Source organism: Astatotilapia calliptera, chromosome 19 (genome assembly GCF_964374335.1).
Source record: "Astatotilapia calliptera chromosome 19, fAstCal68.1, whole genome shotgun sequence".
NCBI classification, from domain to species: Eukaryota; Metazoa; Chordata; class Actinopteri; order Cichliformes; family Cichlidae; genus Astatotilapia; species Astatotilapia calliptera.
Window position 1 is genome coordinate 31,807,090 of NC_137440.1, and position 16,533 is coordinate 31,823,622.

At 40.9% G+C, this 16,533-nt stretch overlaps 2 protein-coding genes across 2 annotated transcripts in view; one reads left to right on the top strand and one right to left on the bottom strand.

Annotated features, from left to right (window-relative positions):
• Positions 1–368: 368 nt before the first annotated feature.
• dnajc17 (DnaJ (Hsp40) homolog, subfamily C, member 17) overlaps positions 369–16,533 on the bottom strand; it is a 34,233-nt gene continuing 18,068 nt past the window's right edge. The window contains exon 11 of the mRNA XM_026151924.2: positions 369–652. Coding sequence (XP_026007709.1) covers positions 527–652 — 126 coding nt within the window. The 3' untranslated portion in view covers positions 369–526. The remainder of the gene's footprint in view (positions 653–16,533) is intronic.
• LOC113011998 (cdc42 effector protein 3) lies at positions 9,537–12,235 on the top strand. Its single transcript, XM_026151925.2, has 2 exons — positions 9,537–9,678; positions 11,079–12,235. Exon 2 carries the CDS (start codon positions 11,220–11,222, stop codon positions 11,835–11,837), a length of 618 nt encoding a protein of 205 aa, XP_026007710.1. The 5' UTR covers positions 9,537–9,678; positions 11,079–11,219; the 3' UTR covers positions 11,838–12,235.

Sequence of the window (16,533 nt, forward strand, 5' to 3'; positions counted from 1 at the left end):
TTGTAACTTTTGTTGCCATGATGGCCTGCTCTCTCTAGGAAATGAGATTTAAATCTTAATTAGACTTTCACCTGGATAAAGAAAAGGATAATAAAATATTACAACACTATAAATAAAGACTTTCTGTCAAAAAAAATACCTAGAAATGTATTAGTACTTAGTGATGCTTAGACCAATAGACCAGTAATCAATCCCCAGAGGCCTGTAATGCACACACCATAGTGCAATTACATAGTCATAAGATGCATTCCAGTCTAAATCATTTTAAATCTCCAAATTTGTATCTACTATCTGGCACTACCCAGCTGTGCATCAAACCCTGCTGGTTCTCACATCTCTTCTCAGGAAAGGCCATGACACAAAAACTGTTTTTTGTTTGTTTATGAAAATTGTTTATTTTGCCACACATCACATTACATACAAAAAAATAATAAAAACAAATAAGAGGCTTTATGAAACTAAAGCCTGATGCAGGATTACATCTAATATTTCTCACAGTGCTGGTAACGAGCTGAGTCCTGTGGTGCTACGACGTGGCAGCTTCCTCCTCGTCTTCCCTCTGCATTTGTTCTATGAGTTTCTGACGTTCGGCGGCCTGCCTCATCCTCATCATCACAATGCTTTCGTAGTCACGCTCATTGGACAGGGAAGCCTAAAGGGGTGATAACAAAAAAGTGGATATTATCATAATGTGAAACAGAGCTACACAGACTAGTAGGACTTACAAAAACAAGATTCATAAGAAGATTTATTTATAGACCAGACAATCAGTTGATTTAGAAAATCAATTCAACAGAGTAGTTTCTATCAGATTTCATGACAGATCAACTTTTAGTTCTACTTAAGGTTCAAGCCACAAAAACCCTTTAATTTTATTTATAAGCAGCAGCGTTTTCATCAGTGAGCAGCATTCCCGTTATAAATGTATGGTGTCCAAGCTTAAACAGTGATAATCCTGATTGTATCACTGAGAGTTCTATTTCTCAGAATTGTCAAAAAAACGTATAAAGCTACAAAAAAATGTCTGTGCAGTCCTCCTCACAAGTAAGCTGAACTTGAAGTGTAAAATCTGTGGAGCGATCCTGTGATCCTGCGACAGAGTCGTAAGAAAAGCCAAACATCTTGGATTTTTAGATCATGACAACAGTCCTTCAAGGCAGCCATCCAACGTTTGGCTAATTCAGGGCTGCGGGACGGCTGGACCCTATCCTAGCTGTTACATGGGCGAGAAGAGAGGTACAGTTTGTTAGTCTAACACAAGGAAAAAAGACAGAGAGAGAGAACAAGTCACAATCAGATTCACTCAGATTCACACCAATTAGGGTCAATTTAGAATCACCACTTAACCTAACATGCATGTCCTAGGAAGCTGGAGTACGTGGCGACAACATGTAAACTCTACACAGAAAGCCTCCAGTGGAGGAAAGATGACTGTGTTAGACACGCAACATCATGTTGCTCATTCAAAGCTGACCACAGACACACACACACACACGCAAAAAAACCAAAATGCAGTCAATGTCCAGTTTCTGTTTGCTTTCACAACCAGGCCTTTGAGTGCGGCGCAGAGAGGCAGATTTGGACACATGCTCTCATCTCAGTTAACATTTGCATGACGACATGGTGAACATGCATGAGACAGCAGCCCACAGAGAAACTGTGATGGGGTAATTCCACTGCCTTAGGTCATTAAACCTAAAATGTGGGCTGGAATTGGGCCTGGCAGTTGCTGGCAGGGCTTTGGCTTGGATGATGATGGCGACGGATTATCATACTGTGGGGGGAAATCAGAGAGGGCAGCCACTGGCTAATGGCTAATCAAGCAGGGTGGAACACAGCCCAAAAGGGCTTGCACACCCACACACACACACACACACACACACACACACACAAACATCTGTGCAATGACCAATGCCACACACCGGTCAACCAAGATCGAAACACAAGAAACAAGAAACTGTGATGAAACGAGAAAACACTTTAAGAAAAATTTTTAATCTGACAACTTCAATTTAAAATTCACCAGGATTGTGCTTATACTGTATGTGCAACACAAACATAGGCACTCATGGAGACCATCATCCCATCACTGATTAGGAAGGAAGACCACGTGTACACAAAGAAAGCCATTCTTTGAACAGATTATATCAAGGAAGTCTGCTGGGCCAAGGAAGTGTCTCTTTAACAAGACAGTGAGCTGCAGGAGAGAGTGAGCGTGTGCATTAAGGACGGGGAGTGATCTGATGAGTGGTAAGTTTTGTCGATGCACTCGCTAAGGCATCTGGAAAATATCATAGGGACTCCAGCATCCGTGTGCTGGGGAGAAAGAGGGTCTAGTGTGGAGGAAGAAGAAAAAAAGAGAGGGTCGGTGAGGGGGGACGTTACCCTCACTCCCCCCTACGCCACCCCTGGATTGAGGAAAGCTGCTATTATCATTCCAATAACGTGAGCTCAAGCCCCCGTCTGACACGTAACTATGAAATATCACGCGAACACTATTAGGTAAATAAACAACTCTTGTAACTTAAAATTAAACAAAACACAAGCAAATATACAAGAAGCTGTGGAAATCCTCCTGCCTATACAGCAAATCTAACCATACTCTGCTACGCCCCCTACTGGGCACAATGCTGAAGTGCACCAGGAAAACTTTTAGAACTGGTCTGCCTTTTTCTCAGCCCAGCATGATTATGGCATCATGGGCAGACTGCACGACACTAATGATGTAGGGGAATTCTGTGCATTAACAGGTGCTTTATGGGCAGTGTGACGCATTTCTTCTCAGAATGAGGGAAGTTTCCTTGCCTCGGGTGTTAACTTACAATATACATATTTAGCCAGTGCATCACTCTGTAACTAAACACTTGGTGGGTACATATGTGCATGTCTATGTCTGTGTGTGTCTGCAAGTGTGTGTGTAGGGGCGGGTGGGTGTTTGGTGCCTTAACGCCAAGATCCGGGGTGAGCGGGAAACCACAAAACACAAACAATGGGCCACTGTACAAAGCCAAGACAGGAGGGTTCAAGGCCACCGCTGAGGTGGAATAGTAGTAAAACACACAACCACACACGCACATGCATACATATAAACAAGCTGAGGATTAGCTACGTGACATCAGCGCATGGCGAGGCCTCGAAAAAGCACACCCCAGCCTGACCCCAGGCCAGTAATGACATCATGATCACCACAAGTGCTGTGAGTCAAGCAGCACACACACGCTCTTAAAAGTCCTTCCCACACACGGCAGGAGGCATGGCAGGAGCGCAGGTGGCCGCAGCACAAGTTGTCAGATCGCCGAGCGTGTGAGGACAAGTGATTGAAAAGGTGTTTGTACATTTAATAGAGACAGACAAGCGCGGACACGAGTAAAGTGAAACTACATCTATTCAAAACAGCTTCCGTTAAAATCTTGCCATTTCACGCTTAACAGCTTTTAACCTTGCAACTTGACGGCTCACCAATTCAAATTTGATAAATGGATCACTCATTAACACCATAAAGCATCACATGTCTTCAACTAGACGGTTGCAGTGCCGAGGTGACTTTAAAGTCCTCCAAAGCTTAAGAATGGGTTTTTTAACAAGCCTGCTCTGTGGTCCCAGCTAAAATGTGTGCTCTGATCCACTGCGGTGAAGTTAATCAAGGAACTATTTAACTGGCGGGCGTGTGGTGGCGTAGTGTGTGTTTCTGTATTTGTGTGTGTGTCACCGAGCTGTGATTTATGAAAGGCAAATACCAGTATAGAGATCGTTTGGGCGTGTGTGTGTATGTGAAGGTACCCAAGCGCTCATGCTAACACAAACAAAGAGGCAGCCTTACTGCAGATGCATCACTGGAGCCGAGGTGAAATTCTCGTGCAGACAAAACCTAAGCTTTCTAAATGGTAGCGGATTAATCAACATTCATTACAGAAGTCAGCAGACATAAAACCCCAAAGGTTTGTTCTACTACACCGCTTTTGCAAGTAAAGAACAAACAAACCACAGAGGTCGAGACCCAAATGTACTTCCTGTTTTTAGCCCCTCTCATGCAATGCACAAACTTCCTTTATTTGACAGAAAATGTACGTCTGATCAAAGCAGCCAAATTAAACTGCAAAAAAAAAAAAAACATAGCTGCTGGAATGACTGGTACCAACACCAAGTCAGCTTCAATAGAGTTCAACGTAATAGCTTTAAAAAACATGTTTGCGGCCTGGAACAGGAAAATAAATAATACGTTTGTTGCTCGATAATGATGGAAAGACAAATGTTGAACCTTTCATAACTGTATTGTGGGTGTTTTTTGTTTTGGTTTTTTTATATAACTTGTCCATTTGGATACTGTTGAGGCTTAAAATTAAGGGTACGGCTTTGATTTCCACATTGCCAGGTATACTGACAGCTACAGGAGCTGTCTACCAGGTCTCATCTGCAGGGGCGTATCCAGAACAGGGCATGGGGTGGCACCAGGATGCTGGTGCCCCCCAATACCAATGTCATTGGCATAGTGTACTGCCAGTCTTACAATGTCCAACATCTTTGCATGAGAGTATTGAGAGAGCCATAAGAAATGTAACTAAGTAGATTTACTCAAGTACTTTACTAAAGTACAAATTTAATATACTTGTATTTGAAGTATTTCTAACTTGGGATACTCTCTTTTTTCTACTATATTTTGGACACTGTGCAGCACCACGTTTTAAGTAATAAACCTTTTTGTTCTTGATTCGCCTGTGCCACCCCATTTACAAAACAAATCCTGGACACGACCCTGCTCACCTAAGCTAACTGAAGTCACTGAACTGGATTTCTCAACTATGTTTGTGGTGTTTATGCCATTTTTTTTTTTAATGAAATTATCAAATAATTATTACTGCCTGCTATGGCAGAGACCATACAAGACCTGTGTGGCTCAGTTTTGGTGACTATATTTTTAATCTGCTAATCAGCACTAATTAGCGAGCATGTGTATTTGTGCATTGCATCCTTCCAGTATATGGATGCAGGTAGCTAACGAAGTTTCATAATGTTTGATAATAATTCCAGTCTGTCATCTAAATCATTTCTGGGACTTAAAAAAATACAACGAAAGCTAAAATGCTAAAGTTGTAATTATATTAGCTCATCAGCTCAATCATATTAGCTTTGCTGTACTCAAACACCCCATATAAGCTATATAACTACGCTCATGGGTATACACAGTATTCAACAGAATAGAAGCGTGCAGGGTGGAGTCAGAAAAGTGCCTTTGGAATCTGTAAAAGTAAAGGATATAAACAGTGAAAAGAGAAATGGCAGCAAAGACCTGAACTCCTGGTGCCCTGGCATTTCTCTTTATGATGGATGAGCTCAGGGATCCTTGAATAGGGAAATGTGGGGGTTTGGTTTCTGTAATATCCAAGAATACATTGTTGTAAAAGCAAAATTATGTCTTTCACATTCCAGCCTTCCTGGAAAAGCCCTCTGATTGCAACAGATTTGCTATTAAAACAAAGGAGGCCAGGGCACTGCAAGAACACCATCTGAACCTTGGAGATGTCAAAAAATGAGCCGAGGTATTACACAAGGAAAAAAAAAAGAAAGAAAATGGCACAACAATTGCAGATTTCTGTTTACTTTGTTTGTGCATGTGTTCCTTATCTACACTAATTAATGTGTAAAGTAAGCAAAACCAGTAAAACTGATCTCAGTATGTATTGTTTACATTAACTCTACAAATCTACAGTTTAATCTAAAACGCACAGCCATCATTCAATAATTACTAATCAGTCAGTGTCAGGAGAAATAACATTCCTCAGATTTTACTGATACCTCCAAATTTATGGGTTTTGAAATTCTTTGGAATAAATCCTGCAATAACTACACAAAAAATCCATAACAATTTTGTCTTCAATATTCTGTGTAACAAAGAATGCAAAGTACTATTTAAAGCACAAAACTGCAACCATAAACTACATAATATGATAATAGTAATGCTAATATAGCTTTCCCTTATTAAAAGATCTGGTAATGAGTTAAAGGAAACTGAATGAAAGACAATGCAGCACCATACTATATGTTAAACATCCTCGGGTCATTTTTGAATGTAGAATAGTGCCACGAGTCAAACCTACATTATCACATTGTGAGTGTAAGCTTCCACTAACCAATCAAACTGCAGAATGCATCCCAGTGTGCCCATATTCATAAAGTAATACAGTATGTAGTGTAGGTCCAACAATTTTTTTTATGGTAAATGGCCTGTATTTGTATAGCGCTTTACTAGTCCCTAAGGACCCCAAAGCGCTTTACACATCCAGTCATCCACACATCCACACACTGGTGATGGCAGCTACATTGCAGCCACAGCCACCCTGGGGCGCACTGACAGAGGTGAGGCTGCTTTTTAGGGCAATATTTAGTATTTAGTATTTATTTATTTATTGTCATTGTCAAGAACAATGAAATTGCGTTAAGGTTAATAGGCAATTTTGTGTCTGACCAAATGTGAAATTTTCTGCTCCCGAGTTGGTATATGCAAAAAAGTGTCATAAAGCATTATGTTATAGTGAAGCTGACCTTTGACTTGAGACATAAAATGCCACCAATCAGATATTTCTGCAAACTATGTAATAATGAATGTAAAAATTATTCCTTTATGGCCAAAAAAAACCCCAAACAAATAACTTTTTATGAGGTTGCACTGCCTTAAATTTTAAAATTGTGCTATTAATAATGACTCGAGCACACATACACGTACATATTATGTTGTTTATCATGTATCAGTTAACAGAAACACTTTTAAAATGGTTTATATTTTTTGGGAATAGTTAGATTGCTTTCCTTGCACTGAATAGCAGAGCATATGATTTTTCTGTGTTTTTGGCATAACGACAGTAAAAGATTCTGATTATGATGAAATTCCCTCGTGGTGCTCCTGAAATATTGTGTTTGCAAGAATGGGAAGAATATCAGGCCTCAGTGACCTTGGATGACCAAATTCTACTCACTTTATTTTTCAATTTTTCTGAGCACGTTTGACTTTGACAATCATGATACCGGGACAGACACACGCACAAATGAAAAACTCAAAAACATTAAATGTCTCTGTCGCTGACTGACAAACTTTGGTGTAAAACCTCAAAACGTAAATAATCCAGCTGTTTTATTGTGTTGTGACATTTGGCACCGCAGTGCATTACCTCATCAGAGAATATTTGTTTTTACCCAGGCAAGCCATCCGCTTACTGTGTTGGACCTGACGTGACTTTGTTGTGTTGATTAGAAGCTACTGTTAGCTACGTCATATGTGTTGGTGAGTGTGCGCTTGGTATTCAGTAAAGTAACACCTGGGCTTCGGTGTCAGATCTCTGTCATGTTGGAATCATGCAAGCGAGTGTCTGCACTTCCTCTTAGCAATCCCACAGCCAAGTTTCTGTTGGAAAACCTTCAGACGGCTAATCACTGAGTCATAACTTTGCAGACGAACAGCGACAACAATGCTGAAGATGATGACAAATGCATATTTAAACATTCCCACCAGAAATGATAAAAGGAAAACTACTAGAAACTGTTTATACAAAATACAGACAGGTGGGAATGACTACTTTAACAAGTCTTACAAGCTAAATAATCTGGTTAATTCATTGATGTATTGCACGCTGAATTTGATCACAGCCCAATGTCCAGTATTTGCCAATAAAACAAAAAAGCTTTTTCATATAAAAGAATAAGCCAAATCTTGCAGTAAATCCATTCTAAATGCTGGCTGTCTGAGGGCCTTGATCAGCGGAAGCTGAAGTACATACAACAAAGAGCCAAAAGAATATCCACCAAAGCCTCAGTTTGGAATCGTTGCGCCAGTCAAAGCAATATCTGGAAACACTTTTTATCCTGCAACAACAAAAACATGCAGCATCCCAGATTTCAGGCCCGGCATAGCTGCATCAAACCACATTGCCCACTATGGTCAGGCCTTAGAAAAGAGGCTTATGCAGAAATCCAGTTCGGGCTAAACGCATAAGCCCAGAGGCTACATAGCATGAGAGCACCGCTAACAAACTGAGCCCAACCTTGGTCAGACAGCAGGTCTTGTGAGGTCATACCCAAATACCACAGATAACACTAGCTCTTCACCCTGATTGTCTTCTAGCATGAAAGCAGTTTTGTGGTTGTAGGTGGAAGAAGGAGGGGGTTTCTCAGAAGAGGGATGTTCAAAAATGTTCTGTTTCGGCCTTGGGTAAATGTTATGATAATTTCATTTGCGTGAGTAATTGTGTCTGCTCTTGCAGACTGTTCTGGTCCTGAGTTGCAGAGCAGCAGAGAGGATGAGGGCGGGACGTATGTTGTTTATTGGATCGATTTCAAAGGAGCGCTTAAAAAATACGATTTGTCCTTCACGCCCGGCATGTTTAGGGTTGGGGAGGAAGGCAAAAACAAACAAATACTGCACACAGATCTACAGCTTTCTCCAACACATGGCAATATTTCAGCATTATGAAATATGTTATCTTTAAAACATCACCACGCAGGTAGATACAACTGTTCAGAAGATAATAGTCCCAAAAAAAGGCTCACAATCAAAGTGCGTAGCAGTGAGTGTTACTGAAACTTTGAGGCTTTAAACCTTTTTACGCAAACACGTTCCAGCGAGCGCACAAACGTTTTCTGCTCTGACACAGTTTTGTGTTATCCATTACTATAGCATTCCATAGCAAAGACAACACGCTGGAGGCGTGAGAATTAGAAATGCAGCAAGTGATCCCTCTTGTGAAATCCAGCGTGCCTGCTCATACATGTCTGTGTGGGATACTGAGCTTTGATTACACAGAATAGCTACAGGCCTCCACTCAGGCAGAAGAGTCTTTGGAGTGGGCTCAACTCAACAACAGACAGGAAATCAGGAAATCAGCAGAATAGAGGGACAATAAGACAGAGATTAGGGCTGACCGGTTTCTCACTTACTAGGACTTCCTCTTTTTTCCCCAGATAAGCACACAATCTATAACAGTCTCACACACTCTTATTAAAACACAATCAGTTGTACATGACCAACCTCTTCAAACTTCAAACTATACGTCGCCCCTTTCCTTTCTCTCAGTCACACCATTCGGCTTTAAGAATAAGTCGTGCACGGCAGTTTCTGCCTTTCTCAATGTCATGGGAATTAAACCGGGAGCTCGTGCTTTGTGCCGACTCACCCGCAGGTGATGGGTGCAGCCAATCAACCAGCAGGACTTACTGTAACACCTACGACTAAAAGGCCAACTCACTCCGCAAACAGGATGATATAATCTCCTGACTGGAGGTGGGATGACTTCAGATGTCAACTAAGAAATACCTGGATCTCTTAACAATCTTATACTTTGACCTCACCTGGCTTATCACTTAGGGGAAGATAACTTTCATCAGCCAGACACAAAAAGATCTTTCTGCGAGGATTATCTAAAACACTCGTTGAAGCAGAGAAGGGTAAGAAATGGTACATAAATACTTTCTTTAGCTTTTCTTCTACGATGAGGAAAAGACTGTTGTAGCTCACATTGTTTCTGTGTCTCGAGGTGGTTCAATGAGATCTTGTCTGTAACAGCTGACAAGCCCCGTCATGTCAAAGGAAGGTTTGTGAGAGTGTGCAGGTACACACAGCCTAGCTTCCTGGCAGAGACGGGTGTGCGTGTGTGTGGGATTCAATTATCCTTGATTTTCCCAGCAAGACAGGTAAAAACTAACATCTTTTCTTTTTTTGTCTAATTATTGTTATAGTTCTCACTAAAGTAACTGCACGGCAGGAAAAAGATCTTAACATCAGTTATTTTAATTGTGGTTAAAGTTTTCAGCAGACTGAGTCCTTATCAGTCTTCGAGATGTGTAATTAATGGAGCGTTCGGAACCATCATTTAAAACGTGTTTCTTGGCCAATGTGTTTTAATGAGCTTCTTTAGTTTTTAACTTGGCCACGAAGTGTTTCCTGAACACGATACTCATGGCTAAAATCCCAACGACTCCTCCTTGGCCAAACTGACATGTCTGGAAAGGAATGCAGTCGAGTCCGCGCGCTCCAATCTCCCGCTGCTACTAAAGTGCCGATAAAACCTTTACAGGCCAACAAAACCTGTTTGCCGAAGTGGTTTACAAATTTACAGAGTGAGTGTTTCAAGTCACGAACACAGATCTAACTGTGGGCAAAGCTGTTGGGAGGCTTAAAAATCACAGACACAGAGGAGATTATCTAATCGGCGTGCCTGCGTTGATGAACTGAGTTCTGTCTCGCTCACTAAAATCATTACTGGTCACGGAAAGTGAAAACGCTTTCTTGTTTTGTTTTTTCGAGTCATTGTGACCAAGAGGTTTTAGGTTTTGTTGGTGGAAATGAAATTTCAAGATTATATTATCCTCCAAAAGACATTAAAAACAGATTGATCCTCTAAGATAATGCCTAGAGTGTGATGCTGTTTATGGAATAGCTGTATTTGATTTTATCTTAAATAACTTTCAAATCCAGACTCGGGGCATACCTCTCACACCACAGCAAAATAAACTAATTGTATCCCAGTTATTTAGACTTCTGAGGAAATTATAAACATGTGCTCTAAAGTGAAGTTATTATCATAATTTCTGACAGAGGTTGTGAGAAAGTGAAGACAATGCACCGCATACAGGATAACAATTACCACTCTGGCATTTTTTCTTATTTATTTTGTTGACTCTCTTACTGGAAGTCTTAAATGGACTAGAAGACTTCCTCTGGAAGACGTGCAGCAGACCACACCTGCATTTATCGGAAAAGAGGGGATTTGAAAAGTAAATATTTGTAAATGAAAGGTTCAAAGCATTGTTTGAACATCCCTGCGCTGCCAAATAATTGCTGCATTTCATTAAATGAAAATCAAGGCTAGCAGGTGCAATCGCTGCACAATGGATGTGAATTTAAAAAAAGCTAACAGACACAGTCAAATCCTTACATCTGGTTTTGAAAAACACGACAAACACAAGCACAGATCTCCTTCATGTTCTAGCATGAATAAGAGAGAACCTGGATGACATGCTGCTGCGGGAAATGTGGTATCAAACTGTTATTTGTTAAAATGTTAATACTCTCTTTTTGTGTTTCGTTGCAGATGGAGTTATGCTTTTAATTATCAAAACTTCCTAACAAATTGAACAAAGAAGAAAGAGACTACAAAGACTTTTGAGGATACATTAAAAACAAAAAAGATTAAACTGAAACATTTAAGCAAATCTCAACCAGATCTGCTAGGATGCCACTCCGAGCATCGCTGCACAGAAATCCAGCCTCTGGACGCTGGTCCAGCAGGAATTCCAAGAGGAAGGAGGTTCTGTCTGTCAACATGATCAGCCTACCGCTCGCCGATTTCCGCCACATCACTCATATTGGAAACAATGCAGACAGCTTTGGAGATCTGTCTTTTCTAAAGCTGAGTCACAACCTGCTTTTACAAAGTTCCCGAAGTGAGCAGAACGTCTTTCTGGCCTGCTCACCGCCTCCAAAGCCGCCTCGTCTGAATCTGGACGAGACTGAGAGCAAAAAGACCCCTGACTTGTCTGTGGACCACCAGCACAATAACTCCCAGAAAAGGAAGAAATGCAGTTCTCTGCCCCTGCTGGACAGCGAGAAAGGAAATGTAGATGCTGAAAAAGAGGATGGGTACCAAAGAGGGAATAATACTTCTTCCAATCAGACTCATAGCTCCAGATGGGGCAGCACAGGTTCAGATGGGGATGAAGACTTTAATGAGACCTGTGACAAAACTACGGGACAACAAAAGGATGAGGACAGTGGCTTTTCATTCAGCCTCGACCTGGGTCCTTCGATCCTTGACGATGTCCTTCAGGTGATGGACAAACTGCACAAATAAACCAGAGATTAGCCAAATGTCTCGGAGAGGCTTTACTAAAGGTTTGGAATATAGAGAGCAATAAGGGCCTCATCTTGTCCAGAATCCTGATCGGAGACGAAATCATCACATTTGGATATTGTTTTGTTCATTATGTTCGGATAAATCTAAAGATATCTGCTTTTTTGGAATGCAGAATCTCAAACAATGAATAATAAACCACAGATGAACACTGTACACTTTGTAAAGGCACAGGATATGCTCCTAGAGCACTGTGATCCACAGCGTTTACTAAAAAGTATGCGTGATTCTGTTTGAAAAGGGGGCACATAAACAAAGTTAATGTTCTCCAAGCAATCACCCTTTGCAGAGGCAGATCCAGTGTTTAAGTTAATAATTAAACTTTGTCTCATGTTAAACTAAGAGCTTGACATTTTCAACCTTTTCACATTTCCCCTTAGCTATTTTAATTCTTCAAACCACACATCACGGCACTGACGACGGCTGTTAAGACTTAAGATTGTTGTGTTTAAGAAAAGAAACGCAACGACTGGAATCCAAGGTCCTTGGAGCTGCGATGCCTTGGCGTGCTTGCCAATCTGTTGTGTGCAGAGGGCAAATTTTACTCCGCACGCATCTGAGAGGCCCCACTCAATGGTAGACCAAGGTACCCCCCATCTCTCATTCCCAACAAGGCAGTGAAAACAAACACTTAGTCCTGCTTCCAATAAAAGCCAGCCAGTGGTGGCAGTTTGGGCTACCGACCAAGCCAGGCCACAGGTCCAAGACCTCAGAAGAAAAATGAAAAAAAAAGAAGCCAAAGCAGGCTGTTTTCTTAGCTGCAAATCAGCGTTCAATGCTCTGGTGAGCAGTGCACGAGAAGAAAAGTGGTAAAGGGTAACTTGATACTTCCACATATGCAGGGGGTGTTGAGGGAGAAGGAGGACCAGAAACATCATTACTGTAGCAAAAGTTCTGATGAGGCTTTAAACACTACCTTCTACCCAAATACACCCAACACGCAAAAATGCATGCTGTATCTCACACACTGGCACACGAGCAAAGGGAAGCACACGTGAAACACGCGTGAAACACTCGTCCATACGTTTTCCTCAAACCTACAGAGGAGACGTCGAGACGAGCCTCACTCCGGCTTTGTTGGGGAGTTATCGGGATGGGATGTGGCACAAAACCCAGAAGAAGTCAAATTCCTAAGAGCGCCACGGGTCATGGTACAAAATCTAGAAACCAAAATAAGTTCTTCAAGCAATAAATTTTGAATTCTATGCAAACAGTCCAAAACAGAAACAGCACTGTTTGTGGGAACATTTATATATCCGTTTCTTGTAGACTTCTGCCAATAACACATTGTGAATGTTTTTTTCCTTCTGAAGAAAAAATTGTTTTTATGTATTTTTTGTGCAAAGCAAATAAAAACATCAAATACTCGTATGATGAGATTGCTTTTTTCTTTATTTTACACATTGTTTTATGTGTTTGTATCATTTTTTCTAGAGAAACTACAGCTTATACAGGACTCCGCAACACAATAATATTATGTAGAGGTGGCCAAAATTAGACACGCACGGCAGAATTTCATGCACAGTAGAGGCATGAATGCTGCACTGGAGTAAAGTGGACTTTGAAGCACAGCTAAAGCACAAAGAGGTGGCTATCAATAGCTAACCAGAGTCCGTTAGTAAACTTCAGGATAAGCAGGAGAATGAGCTATTCACTGACAGAGATTTACACTGTGTTGACTGTGTTGCCCTGCTCGATGCAATAACTCCCTAAGCAATCAAAACCTTATCTATTCACAAGAGAAAGAAGAATTGTGCAATATCAGAGAAATCAGAAATAATACTTGGCATCTTATTTTTCCTGCATGCATGTGTCCTTGGTTTTCTATCAGTCTGTCATCTGTGTGAAAGTCCTGTGAAGGACACAACTTGAGCAAATGTTCAGCCACATGGCTAATGCGAGATGAAAGAGTCTGTGATGGAAGACAAATTATCTTGTCTGCTCTGCAAAAAACTGGCCAAACTGTGAAGTATCCCAATCACATCTGGCATCACTTCCCTCCGTTTTAAAATCTAAACTTGCTGTCATGCAGAATACAAAAAAAAAAATCTTGTCATTCCTCTAAAGCAGCTCGTACGAGCTGTGTTTTTTGTCGGCTACCAACTTAAACATTAAAAATACTGTATTGGCAAATAGGACAAGAGTGCTGCGCCTGTAATTGTGCTTCCCAGTGAAATCTAATGCTACATGTCTTTGTTTTGGTCTGGTTTGTTTTTTTGTATTTACACATGAAAGGGGATTTCATAAAACCAACAGTTTTTTTTGTTTATGCTGTCGGTATCGTGTATCAAGACAGAAAATATTATCAAGCTGCAAAGAGGATCAAGCAAATTGAAAACAGCTCTTCCCTCTCATGATATGCATGATGAGCTAAATGCATTTAGGCATAGATTTCTATGTATTCTAAACCAGCACATCTTTTTTTAAAACATCTCCCATCCTCCGTTTCGTGAGTGGCCAATCATCCTTCAGTCTCATGTATTTTCACTGCTCGTTTCCTTTTTACTTTTGCTACTAACAAAAATGTGAAATAGAACAAAACCAAAGAAAAAAAAAAGAAATATTCAGCTTTTAAGTCTGGTCATTGCAATAAACAGAAAGCTGTTCCTAAACAGCTATCATCTCCATTAAGAGCAGGTTTCAGGCCAGCACTGAATATGCCAACAGCAAGGCCACATCCAATGCATCTCTTCCAGACACAAGGACTATTTTAGGTGATAACGCACTTTTAAAGCACTAGCAAACCAGCAGGCTGGAAAAACAATCCCAGAATAGCTGATCTACTGCATCTGGTTTATGCCGTGACAACCCTGCAATGATTCCCTGGCTCTTGATGGAAGAAGCAGGCATAGAAGGCTCAAATTTAAAACCCTTACAATAGAATCGTTTTAAATAATACGGTATGCTAAACTGAGCAATAAACCATGAATCAAGACACAATGATTAATGATGGCATCATATCTCTGGAGGCATGAACGTCAGGTCTGGCAAAAACAAAGCAGACAGATAGATGGGGATTCCACATCCGAGAGTTTGTTAAGATAAACTATCCATGTGAAATCCCTTTTTCAGATGCAACTATTTGCCGCTCTCGGATAGGACTGCACTGAAATGTTTAGCAATGGATAATAGGTTCTTTTAGCATTCACTGAGATTTTGAACCATGTACTAAAAGAAACATTTGGACTTCTGGGAAAATTTAAAGGTTCGTTTTCTCGACCTCTCCATTTTTCAGCCTGTCACTACGACGTATTTGTCATATCAGTAATGTTAACGGGTACACACGCAAAAGTGGACGATCAGGAAAAGAAACTGGATTCTTTTCCCAAATGAAGGGTCTGAATTTAGCCAAGAGCGTGGGGAGCAATTCCACATGGTGCGAAAGACACGGCCCTCCCCTATTTTGAAATTAATATCCATGGTGAGAAAAACTGGGTGAATGCAGTAGGTCCAGTTATAAATCATGTCATATCTACAACAAAAACAGAGCCAAAAGATCAACACTCCTCTCTGTGAGAGAAGTTAAAAATTTAACACACCATGAGATAGATCAATGTCTCTGTACCCTGAGGGGGTCTTCTTGGGGAATTTGCCCCTCCCTTTACTCCATTAGGCTCCTCATACTGGCCTCAAATTCATTTATTAAGCCCAGCAGAGATGGAACTAAAGTTAAGGGTGAAGTCATCCGTGTATCTGAGCTCCCTGTGGCGAGACGCTGACTCTGTGAGCTGTGTTTAGATTGATGAGGTTAAAGAACCAAGTCCTCACTTTGCTCATATGTGATTGCAGCTGGATAATGTTGGGACACTATGAAGGGGTCGGCTACAGGAGAGGGATCAGATTTGTAGATCCCAGATAAGAATCTGAAAAGAACATTCACATCCACTGACCCGTGGATAGGTGTGGATCAACACCGCTAATATCTGCCATGGTTTATCTATTATGTCATGTTGGACCTCTTTAGCAAGAAGTATTCTCAGTGAAGGCTAATTTGAAAATAATTCTAGCATAGTAATGTTTCCAGTCAGAGTTACAGAAGAAAAAAGGCTAAAGCAATCATCTTTGAATATCTGCAATGCAAACCGGTTTACCATAATAACATTTAAAGAGATTAGTGTGACAAGTCCCAGTGTGCAGACTCAGTCACAGATACTAACGCTGTGTAGGGGGTCGTAGACCCCACACTAGCATGAGAGGTGAAACCCAGTTCAGCAGTTTTATGTAGCAAACTGTGGTCCATAGGTGGTTAATTCTTCAAATTAAAAAAAAAAATGTTATATTAAGATGATCAGAAGGTTTTTGACTTAATGAAAAAGGCCAAAATCTAAAAGTAATTAATAAGAAGAAGAAAAAATGTAATCACTTGGCACCAAAATATCCATTTTTACTTTCTCACGTGCCAGACTACCATTATTGCATACTGCTACACGAAATGCAGCAATCCTGGGGTCTGCCAGGTCATTTCCATTAATGATCAGCCAACGAGGGGCTCTGGGCCAGTGCCGGGCCAGCACCTCACCACAAATAAACCGAGGACCATTTAACCAAACACATTGTTCTAGGTCAGACGAATGGGAGTGCAAGCACCGGGGAAATATCTGCACCACCGATACGAAAATAAAAGCTCTGAACGTTT

Coding starts and splice junctions, on each gene's coding strand:
- LOC113011998 (XM_026151925.2), top strand. CDS start 11,220: ATGCCACTCCGAGCATCGCTGCACAGAAATCCAGCCTCTGGACGCTGG.